This window comes from Anabrus simplex, chromosome 4 (genome assembly GCF_040414725.1).
Source record: "Anabrus simplex isolate iqAnaSimp1 chromosome 4, ASM4041472v1, whole genome shotgun sequence".
Classification (NCBI taxonomy): Eukaryota; Metazoa; Arthropoda; class Insecta; order Orthoptera; family Tettigoniidae; genus Anabrus; species Anabrus simplex.
In genome coordinates, this window is record NC_090268.1 from 279,012,564 (window position 1) to 279,028,066 (window position 15,503).

At 38.7% G+C, this 15,503-nt stretch overlaps 1 protein-coding gene across 1 annotated transcript in view; it reads right to left on the reverse strand.

The window, feature by feature from the left end:
- The window catches only part of LOC136872644 (mitochondrial tRNA-specific 2-thiouridylase 1), a 56,912-nt gene that overhangs the window by 292 nt on the left and 41,117 nt on the right, over positions 1 to 15,503 (reverse strand). The window contains exons 6-7 of the mRNA XM_067146452.2: positions 5,085 to 5,252; positions 528 to 752 (exon numbers count right to left, since the gene is read on the reverse strand). Coding sequence (XP_067002553.2) covers positions 528 to 752; positions 5,085 to 5,252 — 393 coding nt within the window. The remainder of the gene's footprint in view (positions 1 to 527; positions 753 to 5,084; positions 5,253 to 15,503) is intronic.

Consider the following 15,503-nt stretch of genomic DNA (forward strand, 5'->3'; position numbering starts at 1 on the left):
TCACACAAAACCTTAAGAAATAGAGTGATAATACTGGTAAAGATTAGCATGGGTTGAAAACCTTAGGCCAAGCATGATCTACACTTGCCATCTACAATTCATTGCCCAAACACAATTCTACATATTCTTACGCCATATATCACAGAGGCTGGCGGCAAAAGGAATGGTGTTACTAGCATAGCTCATACCTTGAATCACTTTCATATCGTCAAAGCCAAGGATGAGTCTGAGATTGATCGATGAAAGTAACAAATTCTATCCCACATCAGAAGACACAGTGCACTGTAAACACCAGTCTAATGAGGAGTGGATCTGGGTATCTTGTAGAAAGCATTGAGATATATATATTTTTCAATAAAATTATGCAGTTTTTAATAATTTTGATACTTGTACTTTTCAAATGCCAAGTTAAAATACATTGTAGCTTTCTAATATCAAAGTCCAATCCAAACCCAGCAAGCATATATCAATTTCAGCCCAAACCCATGCATATCTGTATGTAACAAAATAATAATGTTTTTTGTTACCTGTCCAGGTGTTATTGCTCTAAGAGGTAGCCCAAGTTTGACAAGAATTCTACCATCAGACAAGTTTACTATTTGACATTTGGTAAGAGGTTTCGTATGCTGGAAACGGAACTCGCAAGTAAGGATGCCATCATTAACCAGCGATTTTGGCTGAGAATGAATCCAATGTACATCAGATGCTTCAAAATATTCAGTAAATAGTGCTGGATGATTAGTACCAGAGGCCTGAAATAAATTTGAATAAATGCATTTTTAAAAACAGAAAGAAAGAAAGAGAGAAAGAAAGAAAGAAAGAAAGAAAGAAAGAAAGAAAGAAAGAAAGAAACATACTTTCAAAATAATTACCCATACAAAACCATACTAGAAGAGCTACTCCATAACATCATTACTATGTCATAGAATAGAGAAATAGAATGAAAACTGGGGTGGGGTCATAGTGAGAATCAAACCTAAATTGCATCAATGCTTTTCCATTTGTCTCTGTTATGTTCTGAAGCCAGGAATAAATTTCTTTAACAATGTTACTCAGTTGTCTGACTATCATTTACAGCCTCTCACCATTCAACTTATTCATTTATTTTTTTATAGGGCAAAAATGTTAGAACAAAAAGCTGAGGAAGATGTTAAGAGCACACTCTTAGGTCAGTGTAGTTAGAGGGAAATTAGAAAAATAATAAATATAAACGTAAAATAGGACAAACTCTGCATAATCACATCCTCCTCGTCATCAATCTCTATTTCTTACAAGATCTTGGATGATGACATTAATATAACAAGAAAACTAGGGACATAGGTACAGTTATTACAAGAGATATTAGAAAAATTAAAAATAGACAGATTAATTTGAGAAAAAAACAAACACTGTAGTATGGTGCATCAGTAGGTTATGCATATTGTGCCCTACTGCACTTTAAAGTTCCGTCCAGGCGAAAGCCGGTCTCGAACCCAGAGTACAGTAGTGAAAGAACTCTCACAGACGTGAGCTAGTGCACATAGTCTTACCTGAACACAGTCCTCTTCATTCAACCGGTAAGCGCTCTTCTCAGGGATAACATGGGTATAACGGGACAACATAAAGATAAAACACTAGGACATGTGCCTACTCAGGTAAGAATTCGCTAAATCAAATAAAATAAAATATCGAACAGAAAACATCGCTGCATTCAAAGTTTAACAAATAGGGATTTATTACACAAAATTGAATTATATACAAATGAAAGAGCTTTTCAATAAGATAGGGTAAAATGACGCTGAGCCGATGACAACCAGTTCACTGCCTTCACGAAACAGCTGTACTGCAACAAGCATGTTACAATAGTGTAAGTAACGAAGTATAGAAAGATGGATATCTGCTTAACTACTCATAAACAATGATTCCCATAAAATTTACAATGCCTCGCGCCGTCGAACCCCGGTGCAAACAAAAATCACCACAAAATTTACAATGACCTGACTCGGTCACGAACCCTAGTCCCATGACGTGTAAGGCGTCAAAGATACCTATGCAAACAATATAAAAGGACACAATCAACATATACATGGGTGTCAGTATAAAACGGGTCAGTGTTAAAATTTTACGTAAAACAAATAGGACATTAAAAAAAAAAGATCTCTCCCTGCTTTCAAGACATGAAGGTCGTTTCTTCCCCCCAGGCACACTTGACAAACTGCAGACGACAATAACCAACTCACAAGCCTGTGACGTCAAGCTCAACGACCTCCACCCTCACCACTTCACTTGCGGCAGCCCCTAATTTATGAGCTCAAATGGGCGACAGGCTAAATTCTCGCCTTTCAAAAGAACACCTCACGTAATCAGCTGCTAAAGCCCTCTTTTAAATATACCTGGGCTATCTGCCCTCGTCTCAATATCTTCAGCAATCTCGCTAATCTTACTTATGCCTCTCATGGGCTAAATCCTGGTGCTACAAAAACACTAATCATTAATCGATCGTCACATGGCCATACTAGGCATTTCCAAAATATATTCAATAAACTCTCAATTGTTGGGCTCTCTCATGTCAACTGCAAATCTTACTTCTGCCTCTCATGGGCTCAAATCTCTTAAATATTCGGACTCGCTCGCTCTCTCAGTGAATCTGGGTGAATTACTGGTCACGTCTTGGTCACAACTATACACATCAACGTCTGCAGAAACACATGCCTAAATGCGATCTAATAAAAGTACCAATCTGTTAGACTAACCTCCTATGACCAAATGAGTTCGATTAGACCCTTACAAATACACGTACGTTATAATAACACAATCAAAATGAAATATGAACACGCTAACAAGGACTCAACAAATAACATCTATCTTAAAGTACGGGGTTCAAGTTTGAGGCCTAGCTCTAAATTACAAGGAAAATTTTCCTACCACACCAAATCTGTGGACCGACGGCCCCCATATTCCTATCTAAATTTAAATGACATGCTTGAAACAGAATTGGAAAGCTCTGACCTTATTTATCGGGACATAACGGAGCGGCCATCCCTGTGGACCACTGGATCTACCACATCATGATAGACTGCGGAGCTGGCAGCAGATACTGTTGACCACTTGGAGACATTCTTGCTTGTGTGGCGTCTTCGTACAGCTCCCTCTGTAGTTGGAAGGTGTCCCCTTCGATGTCGTGCTGATCAGGTGCTCCCAATGTTCCTGAATCGATGCCCGTTGTCGTGTTGGCTTCGGCTCCTGGTTGTGGCTTCTTCGCAATGATGATGTCAAACACTCGTTCTGACTTGATGCTGGGGTAACTGAAAATAAATTCATATATTACAGACTGTCCAAACTCGATGCCTGTCTCCACTACTATCGTGTCTCACACGTCACATTGACCAAGTCTCGTTCAGAGTTTTAACCTGGTACACAATAGTTTCTTCACTCCTCTCCGTCACTGTTCTTTCATCCTATCACACGGACAACACATAGTTTTAGAATTCCTCACCTGAGCCAATATTAATTCTAGCCTCTCGTCAGTAATAACTTGACCTCATAGAAATATGAAGCTACTAGTTCATTAGTCTCTTAGAAGCAGTACCTCATCTCCCCATAGCATATTCTCACAGGTAAAATCTTAAATTCAGCTGAATATTCAAGTTGCTTACTTACTTCCTCGCAGATCTAGCTGTACTCTTCGTCTGTGCTGCTCGAAGACAAAGCATTGTTCTCAGTACCGACACGCAGTATGACGACTCGTTCAAGCAGTCTTCTTGTCCACGAATGACTCTGATATGCCAGGCTGCCTTATTTTATAATCCCGGATGGCGTCATCAAGCCGCTTGGTCGCGTGCAATCCGCGCGCGCCCACGAAATTTTTTCCCGCACTAAGTATCTCATGAGCCCTAATTAACGAATGCATTAATGAACGCAGCCCTAATGCATATCAACATAAAGCAGAAATTATACAGGTTGCAATTCTTGTCTCAAATCCAATGCAACTCCTCCGTAACCAAAGATATTAATTTAATTCTTTCTTCCCTCCTCATATACGTTTTGCCGGGATCTGGGAAGCGTCCCCAATCTTCATCAAGAGGCTTGGCTTGGGACATAACTCCTTTTAATGGGTTTCTGGAGATTTCTCAGCATGACGCTCGCACCCCTTCACACAAGAACGCTTCTTCTGGACTTCTTTATGACATTTACTGTAAGACACTGGCTTCGTGGGTGGCCTTGTGTGATTCCAACATCCAATACTAAAATTAATCCAATTGCCCCAATGAACAGGATGGTTCAATATGTTACCTTGTTTTTCATAATTCACTCACCCTCTTGCTCTTCATTAGCCTGGATAAATTGGGAAGCTAATCCACTTCCGTGATAATACTGTCAGCATGTGATTCATTGAGAACCAGAGTGGCCTATCCCAGACTTTTTCAAAACTATGTTAGATGCATATTCATACTCACCAGATGGTTATTTGCATTTAACATTATTTTGAACAAAAAAAAAATTTGGGATAGGCCACTCTGATTTTCAATGACTCGTATATTAGCTCATTATCCTATTCTCTGATGATAAAACTTTCAATACAGAACTATTGCTATACTAGATCAGTGGGAGTGACACTAAAAAAAGCATGCTGTTATGCTGCATGGAAGAAGAGATAGAATGATAGGACACATCTTAAGACACCCAGGACTTGTTCAGTTAGTTTGTTTTTTTTCCCTAGTGGCTTTACGTTGCACCAACACAGATAGGTCTTATGGCAACGATGGGATGGGAAAGGCCTAGGAGTTGGAAGGAAGCGGCCGTTGACGGCTTATTTCGGGTTTAGCCAAGGACTTAAGGCCAGATGCTTTAAGATATTTCATGTGAATATTTTAACCCAGGAGTGACTGGGATTCCAAATTCAGTTATTTGGATGGAAAGACAACAGTATCTTCAACAATGGACATTAGAAATGTATCGTGTTCTATTACAAAAGATATTTGGAAAGTGCATAATATCACTCAGATTAATACATCACATGTAATTGTGCATTGAGAGAACAGTAGGTTTTTGAAAGGTCTTTCATATAAATAATACATAAAACAGAAATCAAAATGTTAACTTACCACATAAATGTTATGTGTAGTAGGTTCCTTCTTGGCTACAAAATAAGGTTTGACCACACCACCTATTCTACACCTCTGTCCAACAGTCCAGTGGTGAATTCCATCATGTTCTCCGACGACACGTCCATCATCAAGGTCTATGAAAACACCAGGCTGAGCACCTATGTACTATTTCCGAACATAAACAGGAGGATCAGTTACAAACGGTAAATTTTTTAAGCCCCCTTGAAACTGTACTGTTCTTTATTTTATGGAGGAAAGGTCACAAAATCTCACAGATCTTACAAGTATTATATACAGAAACATATTTTGTCCCAACTGAGTAAAGTTGCAACACAACCTCCTAATGAGAAGAGTTCTGATACAATAATTTTATAAAATGAAGTACTTTCATAAATTCCATACCAGCATGATCAAATGCTGCACAATTACTTTCTAAAGCTATTCATGCCTAATTAAGGAACGTATATGAATACTAGTTCACTATGATTGATATTTCATGTGAAAATTTTAACCCAGGAGTGACTGCTATTGGTATCAAGATGGCATCAGCGAAGGATGTAAGTGAAGATAGCTCCCGGTTCTCTTGCGAAATAATCGGGAATAAGTGTGGTGTAAACAAGAAGCGAGTGAAGAATGGTATCCAGTGTGAAAAGTGTTTAATTTGGTACCATTTTGAGTGTATATGTAGTGCTGGTTTTGCTAAAAATGAAGATACTTGGACATATGTTAGCTGTGGCGAGAGCAATTTGAATAGCGGTAACAAACCTAGGCCTACAACAGACAATGAATCGCTGGCGTCTCATTCCTTAGAGGATGGAGGTAATGATAATGTACTTGTAATTCTCTCTTTATTGCAACAGGATTTACAAGCATTAAAAGCGGAGAATGAGATTTTTTTTTGCTACTTGCTTTACGTCGCACCGACACAGATAGGTCTTATGGCGACGATGGGACGGGAAAGGCCTAGGAGTTGGAAGGAAGCGGCCATGGCCTTAATTAAGGTACAGCCCCAGCATTTGCCTGGTGTGAAAATGGGAAACCACGGAAAACCATTTTCAGGGCGAATGAGATTTTAAAGGAGAAGGTACGTTTACTGGAATGAAAAGTACCGGTACCAGTAAACACTCAGAACACAGGTGGCTCTGTGAATTCTAGTGCATGGTGTCAAGTTGCTTCCGATTCTAGGAGGAAAAGTGTACACTTAAATAAGGACAATTTTGTAATTGACACCAAAAATAGATTTTCAGCCCTGAGGGAAGTAAGTGATACGCAAGGTATCCGTACGGGAAGCAGTCAAACATATAGCGCAAAATCCGTTACGAGAAGTGGCAAAGTTAGGCCTAAAATCCCACACAGTGCACCGGCCAAAGTGTCGAACATTCTTATATTTGGTGATAGCCAGGCGAGGGGAATTGCGGAGAAAATGAACAATAAAGGTATTGCAGCATCGGCTGTCATCTATCCTGGGGCCCCAATGAAGAAGGTATTGGAAAACACGGAGCAGGCGGCAAGAAATCTCGGAAGTCGTGATGCAGTAGTGATCATTGGTGGGACGAACGACGTAGCTCACAACGACGCTAAGAATGTCATTTCTGAACTTAAATGTACACTAGGTAAGCTGACTCACACTAACATCTTTGTAGTGAACATGCCCCACAGGCATGATTTGATTAGAGACTCGTGTGTGAACATTGAAGTGGACAAAGTTAATACAGATATGGTTAAAATTTGTAAACATTTTCGTAATACACAGGTAATTGATAGCAGCAGTTTCGAGAGACACAGTTATACAAAGCATGGCCTTCATCTAAACAATTCAGGTAAACGAAAGATAGCAAATATTGTTCTAGATTTTATTAATCTTAAGATATGTACTGTAAAAAAGGCAACTCCCTTGAGTTATAATACTGACCAGGAAAACTAGTAGAAAGAGCCAGCTGTACTTCAAGCTGGCTCAGCCAACTAGAAAATGAAACTCAGGAAAGTAAGGAATTTCAAGTTACCCAATTGCAACAGTTAAGTTTTAGGGAGGAAGGGGGTCTGAGATTGCTCTTGGTAAACTGTCAGAGTGTAGTAAATAAACAATTAAAATTCGGTACATTGATGGAATCTTATGAGACTGATGTGGTGATAGGAGTGGAATCGTGGTTGAGAGAAGGGGTGGGTAATAGAGAAGTATTTCCAGAAGGGTACACAGTCTATAGTAGAGACCGAGAAGATAAAAAGGGAGGGGTGTTGTTTATTCTGGTGAAGGAAACTTATTGTTCACATGAATGGTTTACCGATGAAAGGGGTGAAATATTAGGGATAAAATTCATTTGTGATAATATGAAGGAGGTGGGAATTATAGGAACATACAGGCCTGGAAGAGAGGAAAGAGACATGGAAATATTTGAGAAAATAATAGAATATACTCATAAAAACAATAATAATGATGTGGTAATAATTGGGGGAGATCTAAACTTGCCAGAAGTTGAATGGAATGGAGCTGCAAGTGAAGCCCATGAACAGAAACTGGCAAATAAGTTAATTTGGGAGGGAGGATTTACACAAGTAGTACAAAAACCAACTCGTCTCAATAACTTACTAGATGTATTGTAACGGTTCAAATCCCGTTACAAGATAATATATTATTATTATTATTATTATTATTATTATTATTATTATGTCCGTATTATTATTATTATTTTATCTGTGAGATTACTATTATTTTGTTATAATTCTTGTTCAACTCAATTTGCAATGCTTGTCGCTTGCAGGATTGTACTTAGATGTATGCATATATACGTGTGTGGAAAATAACACTCAATACATGTACAGTGAGAGTTTCGATGTATCAGATGTGGAAGTGACGTTGTTATATTGCTATACCACTGGCGATTCTGCCAAGTCATCGCCACTCCATGGCGACGTCATCGTATTTATTTAGATATGAACCCAACGAGCCGGCGGCGGTTTCACAACTGTATGTAATATTTGCCGCGTTGTGGGAGTATGTCATTGTTATTTCTGGAGATTACGTAGCTGTGTCAACCAACGTCTATATAAGGTGGGTGCATATTGTAACGTCAGTCATTAGTTATACGGATGCAGTACAGTGAAGAAGTCTACTAGATGAAGAGGCCTCAGTCGGTCAGTCAACGAGTGTGAACGAGAGATGGAGAAGACTCAGTGAGCCATTAATTATTGGTCATTGAGAGAGTGAGGCCAAAGTTCGTCCGTCACTTAGTGGAAGACACGGACGCAAGGGCTTACCATGGAGTCAGAGAGGGCAACCCTGGACCTGCCAAGAGGTAATACCATATTGACTTATAAAGAAGTCAGATGGTATGGAGAAGAAGCAGTCACAAGGATGTATCACCAAGTTAGGCGTGACACATCTACAGTAAACATCAGATCAAAGGAATACGTCGTAATTACACTAAAAGTGTTGAAGGTACAGTCAAGTGAATCAGTGAGGGAAATATTTCGTATAAATTGTTAAATGTCCGGTCAAGAAGAATTCAGATTCATGCCTAGTTCTTTCAGTTGCAATGTCATAATTTCATATTCTCATCTGTTTTATCGCAACAAGACTCACTATTTTTTGATATATTATTTAAAGAATATATATTGTTCTAACAAACGAATTCATGGTTTTATTTCAATGAAAGTAAAATATCTTAACCTCGAAATTAATGGGGAAACCGAACGCCAATCTCCTTTTCTCAGAACTTATATGGTATGTTGTCAAAAGTAAGCTTATTACCCCACACCCTAGAGATAGTCAAGAGTCTCATTCTATTATTGCTGCACTGAGTGGCAGCTGGCGCCCTTCAAATAACGTATGTGTAAGTAAGCAGGTAACAAGTAAGTGCGAGTACAAGGTCCGACGAGTGTGTATTTTATTTAATGAATATTAATTTTCAGATTTTCCATTTTAAATGCAGATATTTCAGATTTTTCAAGTTAAATGCAGTTTTATATAAATATATATGTTTGTAAAAATAGTAAGACAGTTAGGAAGTTCACAGTATTCTTGGTTAAACCATGGGAAATTGTTGATAAAACTGAGGTAATTGAAAGAATAGGTGACCATAAGGCTGTAATAATGGATGTGGGACTGATACCAAAAAGGCTTAATAAGAGGGCCACACAAGACAAGAAATTGTACAGAAAAACTAAAGTTGATGAATTTGGGACTTACCTTAAATCACAATTCAGTTGTTGGATAAGTGAAGGGAGTAATGTGGATACACTTTGAGCTAAATTCAAAGGAATCATTTGGGAAGGAGAGAAGAGATTTGTACCTGTTAAGATGGGTAAAATGACCTAAGACCCTGTTTATTATACAAGAGAAATAAGAAAATTAAAAAGAAAATGTAGAATAGTAAACAGGAAAATCGAAGAAGGTAGGGAGAGTAGAGAAAGTAGAAAACAGCTAATGAGGGAACTGAATAGAGTGAAAAAGGAAGCAAAAGAGAATTATATGAATAGCATTCTTCATGAGCATAATGACCACAAAGGGAAATGGAAAAAGCTGTATTCATATATCAGGAATCAAAAAGGAAAAGGAATCCAAATTCCTACAATGGTGAGAGAAGGGGGTGAACACTATTTAACAGATACTAAGAAAGCAAACCTCTTTAGTAGGGAATTCAGAGATTCAGTAGATGATTGTCAGGAGTTGGAAACCAAAACAGAAGATAGAGAGGGAGAGACACAGAGGGAAACAAGAAGCTTCTCATTCACAAATGAAGATATTTTCAGAGAAATCCAACTGCTCCAGCAAGGAAAAGCAGCAGGAAGTGATCAAATTACTGGGGAGGTGTTAAAGGCAATGGGGTGGTACATAGTGCCTTATTTAAAATTTCTCTTTGACTATGTCATAAATAATAGTGTAATACCAAAGGAATGGAAGGAATCTATAATAATACCAATTTATAAAGGAAAGGGTGATAAAAGGAAACCAGAGAATTACAGACCAATCAGCCTGACCAGTATAGTTTGTAAAATACTGGAGAGTTTAATATCAAAGTACGTCAGAGGGATATGTGATGATAAAAATTGGTTCATGAGGAGCCAGTATGGATTTAGAAAGAAATTTTCTTGTGAGGCACAACTGGTGGGATTTCAGCAGGACATATCAGACCAATTGGATTCAGGAGGCCAGTTAGATTGCATAGCCATAGATCTTTCCAAAGCCTTTGATTGGAATATTATTAAAGAAATTGGAGGGAATAGGATTGGACGTAAGGGTTACACGTTGGATAAAAACATTTCTAAATTCAAGGGTTCAGAAAGTCAAAGTAGGAAATAACGTATCGCAGGAAGAGAAAGTTTGGAAGGGAATTGCACAGGGTAGTATAATCGGTCCGTTACTTTTCTTAATATACGTAAATGATTTAGGGAATAATATAACATCAAAAATAAGATTGTATGCAGATGACATAATTGTTTATAGGGAAATAAATACCAGTGAGGATTGTTCAGAATTACAAAGGGACCTTGAGAGTATCCAACAATGGGTTGAAGAGAATAATATGAAGGTTAATGGAGGCAAATCAACTGTTACAACATTTACACACAGGAGTTTTAAAACTGAATTTGAATATACTTTGGATGGGGTAGTTATCCCAAAAGATGGCAAGTGCAAATACTTAGGTGTGAGATTTGAAAGTAATTTGCATTGAAAGGGTCATGTGGATGACATTGTTGGGAAAGCATACAGATCTTTACATGTCATAATGAGGCTACTTAAAGGATGCAACAAAAAATTAAAAGAGAAAAGTTACCTAAGTATGGTTCGTCCATTATTGGAATATGCAAACAGTGTTTGGGATCCTCACCAAGAATACCTAATAAAAGGAATAGATAGTGTGCAGAGGAAAGCAGCAAGATTTGTAACAGGGGATTTCAGGAGAAAGAGTAGTGTATCAGAAATGTTAAAGGAACTAGGGTGGGAAACTTTAAGTAAGAGAAGGGAGAAATCTAGACTTATAGGATTATATAGAGCCTATACAGGAGAAGCAGCATGGGGAGATATCCGTGAGAGGCTTCAGTTGGAAAATAATTATATCGGCAGGACTGACTACAAATATAAAATTAGAAGGAATTTTAGCAGAAGCGATTGGGGTAAATTTTCATTCATTGGGAAGGGTGTGAAGGAGTGGAACAGTTTACCAGGGGTAGTGTTTGATCCTTTTCCAAAATCTGTACAGATATTCAAGAAGAGAATAAACAGCAACAGAGAAAATAAATGAAATGTTAGAGGGCATTCAACCAGCGCAGGTTAATATAAATTAAAAAATGTGTGTGAATAAATTAATTCCATTCCCTGGTCTAAGGAGTTGGACAGCCAAAGTAGGGGACTGCCTGTAGGGGTGACGTACAGTGGGGACTTCGAGTGCCCTGGGACCACTACGGTAGCTGTGAAGGCCCTTCAGGAACTCTGAAAAGTGGTGGCAAAAGGGGCTCTGGTTAAGACGCAGCAGGTCGTTATGCTACTTAGGTTCCAGAATGGGTAAAGAAAAAAAAGTAAATAAATGCAATGTACATTTTAATCTTATACCAGTTGTACAGTATCATTTGAAGTAATTCCACATACTGTATATCAGTTGACTATATTTGTAAGTAGTACAGGAGATATTATAAGTAGAATTTTGTAAACAATATAAATTTATTAAGGATGAGCTGTGTGTTTAATAGAAAAAATTGTTAGCATAAATTGTATAATATTGTATTATAGGAAAATTTTCTTCTCTTGTTAATTTAATATTTAGTGCTTGACAATAATGTATTTTAGTGTACCATTTGCCACGGAGGTAGACACCTCATTTGCAAATAAAGAGATTTTGATTTGATTTTGATTAGTGGATTGAGGCTAAAGAAGCTATAAGAAACCCCTCTGAATGAATTTTTATGAATGTGTCTGCCCCCACAAATGACAAGGATGATCACATTAAAGACTCCTTTTATGAGGATTTGTTAGAACTATGGAATGAATTACCCAAACATGATGTCAAAATGATTTTGGATGAGTTCAATGCAAAAGTTGGAATGGAAGAAATTTTTGAGCCAACAATAGGAAGGGAAAGTCTGCATAATGAAAGCAATGATAATGCCATTGGACTAATTAATTTTGCTACATCCACAAAGGGAGAAAGGAAGTACAAAAGGAGAAAATTACAAAGGGAGAAAAGGAAGTGCAAAGGAGACTAGACATTTGGAATTAAAATCTGGAGGAGTTTGGAATGGTAATTAGTGGAAAAGAGAAGAAGAGAAGCCAAGTGAACATAGATGGAGAACAGTTAGAGAATGTAGAACAGTTTACATATCTGGGTAGCATTATAAATGGAAGTAATGAAATCAACCCTGAAATTAGTAACAGACTAAGCAAAGGTACATTTTATCATCAAGTCAGAGAGCTTTTATGGGATGACAAAGTACCCAAGAGAACAAAATTAACTTTATATAAACAGTATTTCATACCAATTGTAACATATGGACTAGAAACACTGGTAACTAATAAGAGACAAGATAGTAAGATCCAGGCAGTAGAAATGAAATTTTTAAGAACATCGGTTAAAAAGAAAAGAAGCGATAGAATTCAAAATATTAAAATCAGAGAAGAGCTAAATATAGAACTGTTAGTACAGAACATACAGAAAGCAAGACTGAGATGGTTCGGACATGTAAAAAGAATCAGAAAGGAACGGGTAGCAAGAAGGGAATTGGAAAGAGAAGTTAAGGGGAAGAGACCAGTTGGAAGACCGAGAAAAAGGTGGGTGGATCAGATTTGGAAGGACATTAGAGAAGCTGGATCGGATGTGGGGGAAGTAATGGAGCAGGAAAAGTGGAAGGACAGAAAAGAGTGGAAGAGGCTTGTTAACTACACCCAGGCGACTGGAGTTGGACATTGATGATGATGATGATGATGATGATGATGACGATGATGATGATGATGATGATGACATCCACAAACATGAATGTGCAGAGTACCGCCTTCCCACATAAACAAATACATAAGGAAACATGGTATTCATGCGACGGTAAGATGCTTCTGTTAAAATTAAATTGATAACCTCTTGTAAGACACGGACTGAGGAAAGATGCAAAGTTGACACTGAGAAACTGAAGCAGGAGGATGAAAGATTAAAGTATAATGTGGAAATTACAAACAGATTTTATATTCTTGGAGAAGATCCTATAGAAGACATTGATGAAACAAATGACGAAGTTTGTGGATGAATGTGGAATAATGCTAAACAAATCAAGACAACAGTAGCAATGAAAGTGATACCAAAAGGTGTTAGTAAGAAAAAGAAATGGTTTGATGAGGCACATCAAGATGCAGTTAATGAAGTAACAATATGGTGCAATAAGTGGCTGCAGTCTAATAAGAATGTAGATGTTGAGGAACTATAGAGAGAAAAACAGCAAGAATGTAGTGAATTAATTCATAGAAAGAAAAACGTCTACCTGAGACAACAAATAGAATCAATCCAAGATGACTACAGAAACAGGAACATCCGCAAGATGTATGGAACTGTCAACACAATTAAGAAAGGATTTCAACCAGATCGAGTATTATGAGAGATAAGTCTGGAAATTAATTGCTGATCATGACAAATAATTAAATTACTGCAAGCAATACTTTGATTCCTTGCTGAATTTTGCTGATCCAGAAACCTGTATTGGTAAACCATCTAGTTCCCCATCAGAACAAATACCAGAGCCATCATATCAAGAGGTATTACTAAGTATTATACGTTTAAAAAACAATAAAGCTTCAGGTAGTGACAACATTCCTGCTGAGCTTATTAAATATGGTGGAGAAAGATTACATAAATACATATACGAGGATTGGGGCAAAAGTCATGGCAACTATTTTTTTTCTTGTAGATATGTGAACGGATCACAAACGTATATGGGTCGTGTGGAAGTTCTGCAGGCATAGTGTGTATGCAGAACAACAGATGGCTCTGTGATAGCTGGTAGTAGCACAGCGAGGGCTGTGAAATCAGTCAGTTGCTGAGTGTCGTGCGAGATGGAAGTAACCCGTGTTGAGCAGCGCGCTTACATCAAAATAGCCATTCTCCGAGGGAGAAATGCGATGGAATGTCACAGTGAATTAGTGGAAGCCCTTGGGAATAATGCCCTACCATACCATACAGTAGCACGGTGGGGAGGAAAGTTTCAGCAAGGACGTGTGTCAACAGTGATGAGCAACGTTCGGGATGACCTGTCAGTGTGCGGACAGATGTGGCACGTGCCGCCATTAAGCAGCTCCTGGATGAAGACAAGACGATAGAGGCTACTGGTGTTAGGGAGGACAAATGGCATCGAGAAACGCACCGTCCACAGGATATTGTGTAATGAGCTGCAACTGCGCAAAATCGCATTGCAGTGGGTACCGCATGCACTGACGGAAGTTCAAAGGTGAATGCGCTATGCAATATGCTCCAACCACCTTGCACGATGGCAACAGGATGGCGATCAATTCTTGTCACGAATAATCGCCATCGATGAATTTTGGGCCAGGGCATACGAACCAGAACTGAAACGTCAGTCCGCAGAGTGGCGACATGCTGGATCACCAAGGAGGCAGAAGGTCCGTCAGAATCCTTCCCCAGTCAAATTGATGGTGATTGTCGCGTATGACATCAGGGGTGTCATTGTTTGCCACTTTGTTCCACATGGTAGAACAGTGACCGCACAGTACTACAGGGACTTTCTGGTGCGACAGGTACGACGTGGCGTTCGGGAGAAATGTCCGGATCTTGTGGACAGTACAATAATCCTGCACGACAATGCAAAACCACATAAAGCAGAGTGTGTAGGGCAGCTACTGCAACGTTGGGGATGGGAAGAACTGGAGCACCCACCGTACTCTCCCGACATTTCGCCCTGTGACATTGATCCCATTCGAAAGATTAAGGAACTACTATGTGGTAGGTGGTTTGCAACACGAGAGGACATTGCAAATGCTGTGTGCCACCAGGTGACCTGATTCACAACACATGGTGTGGCAAATGCTGAGGTAGGCGGTATTCAGCGCCTCCCACATCGTTGGCAGCGTGTGGTATCAGTAGCAGGGGACTACTTTGAAGATCTTTAGGCCCATGTTTGTCATGTCAACTTTATGTGTACTGTGTTGTCATCCTTTTGCACCAGGAAGGCCATATTGTCCTGTATACTACCGTAATAAATTAGTGTGTTACGATATTTCAGTGCTATTCATTGTCCACATATGTAGTTAACACCTTGTCCTTTCATCTGTATATGTCACATTTTCCAACCGGACTGGTATCTTCAAGACAAAAAATAGTTGCCATGACTTTTGCCCCAACCCTCGTATAAGATCATTCTATGGATATGGCACGATGAAGATATTCCAAAAGAATGGCAGGAATCACTTATTGTGCCAAATTCATA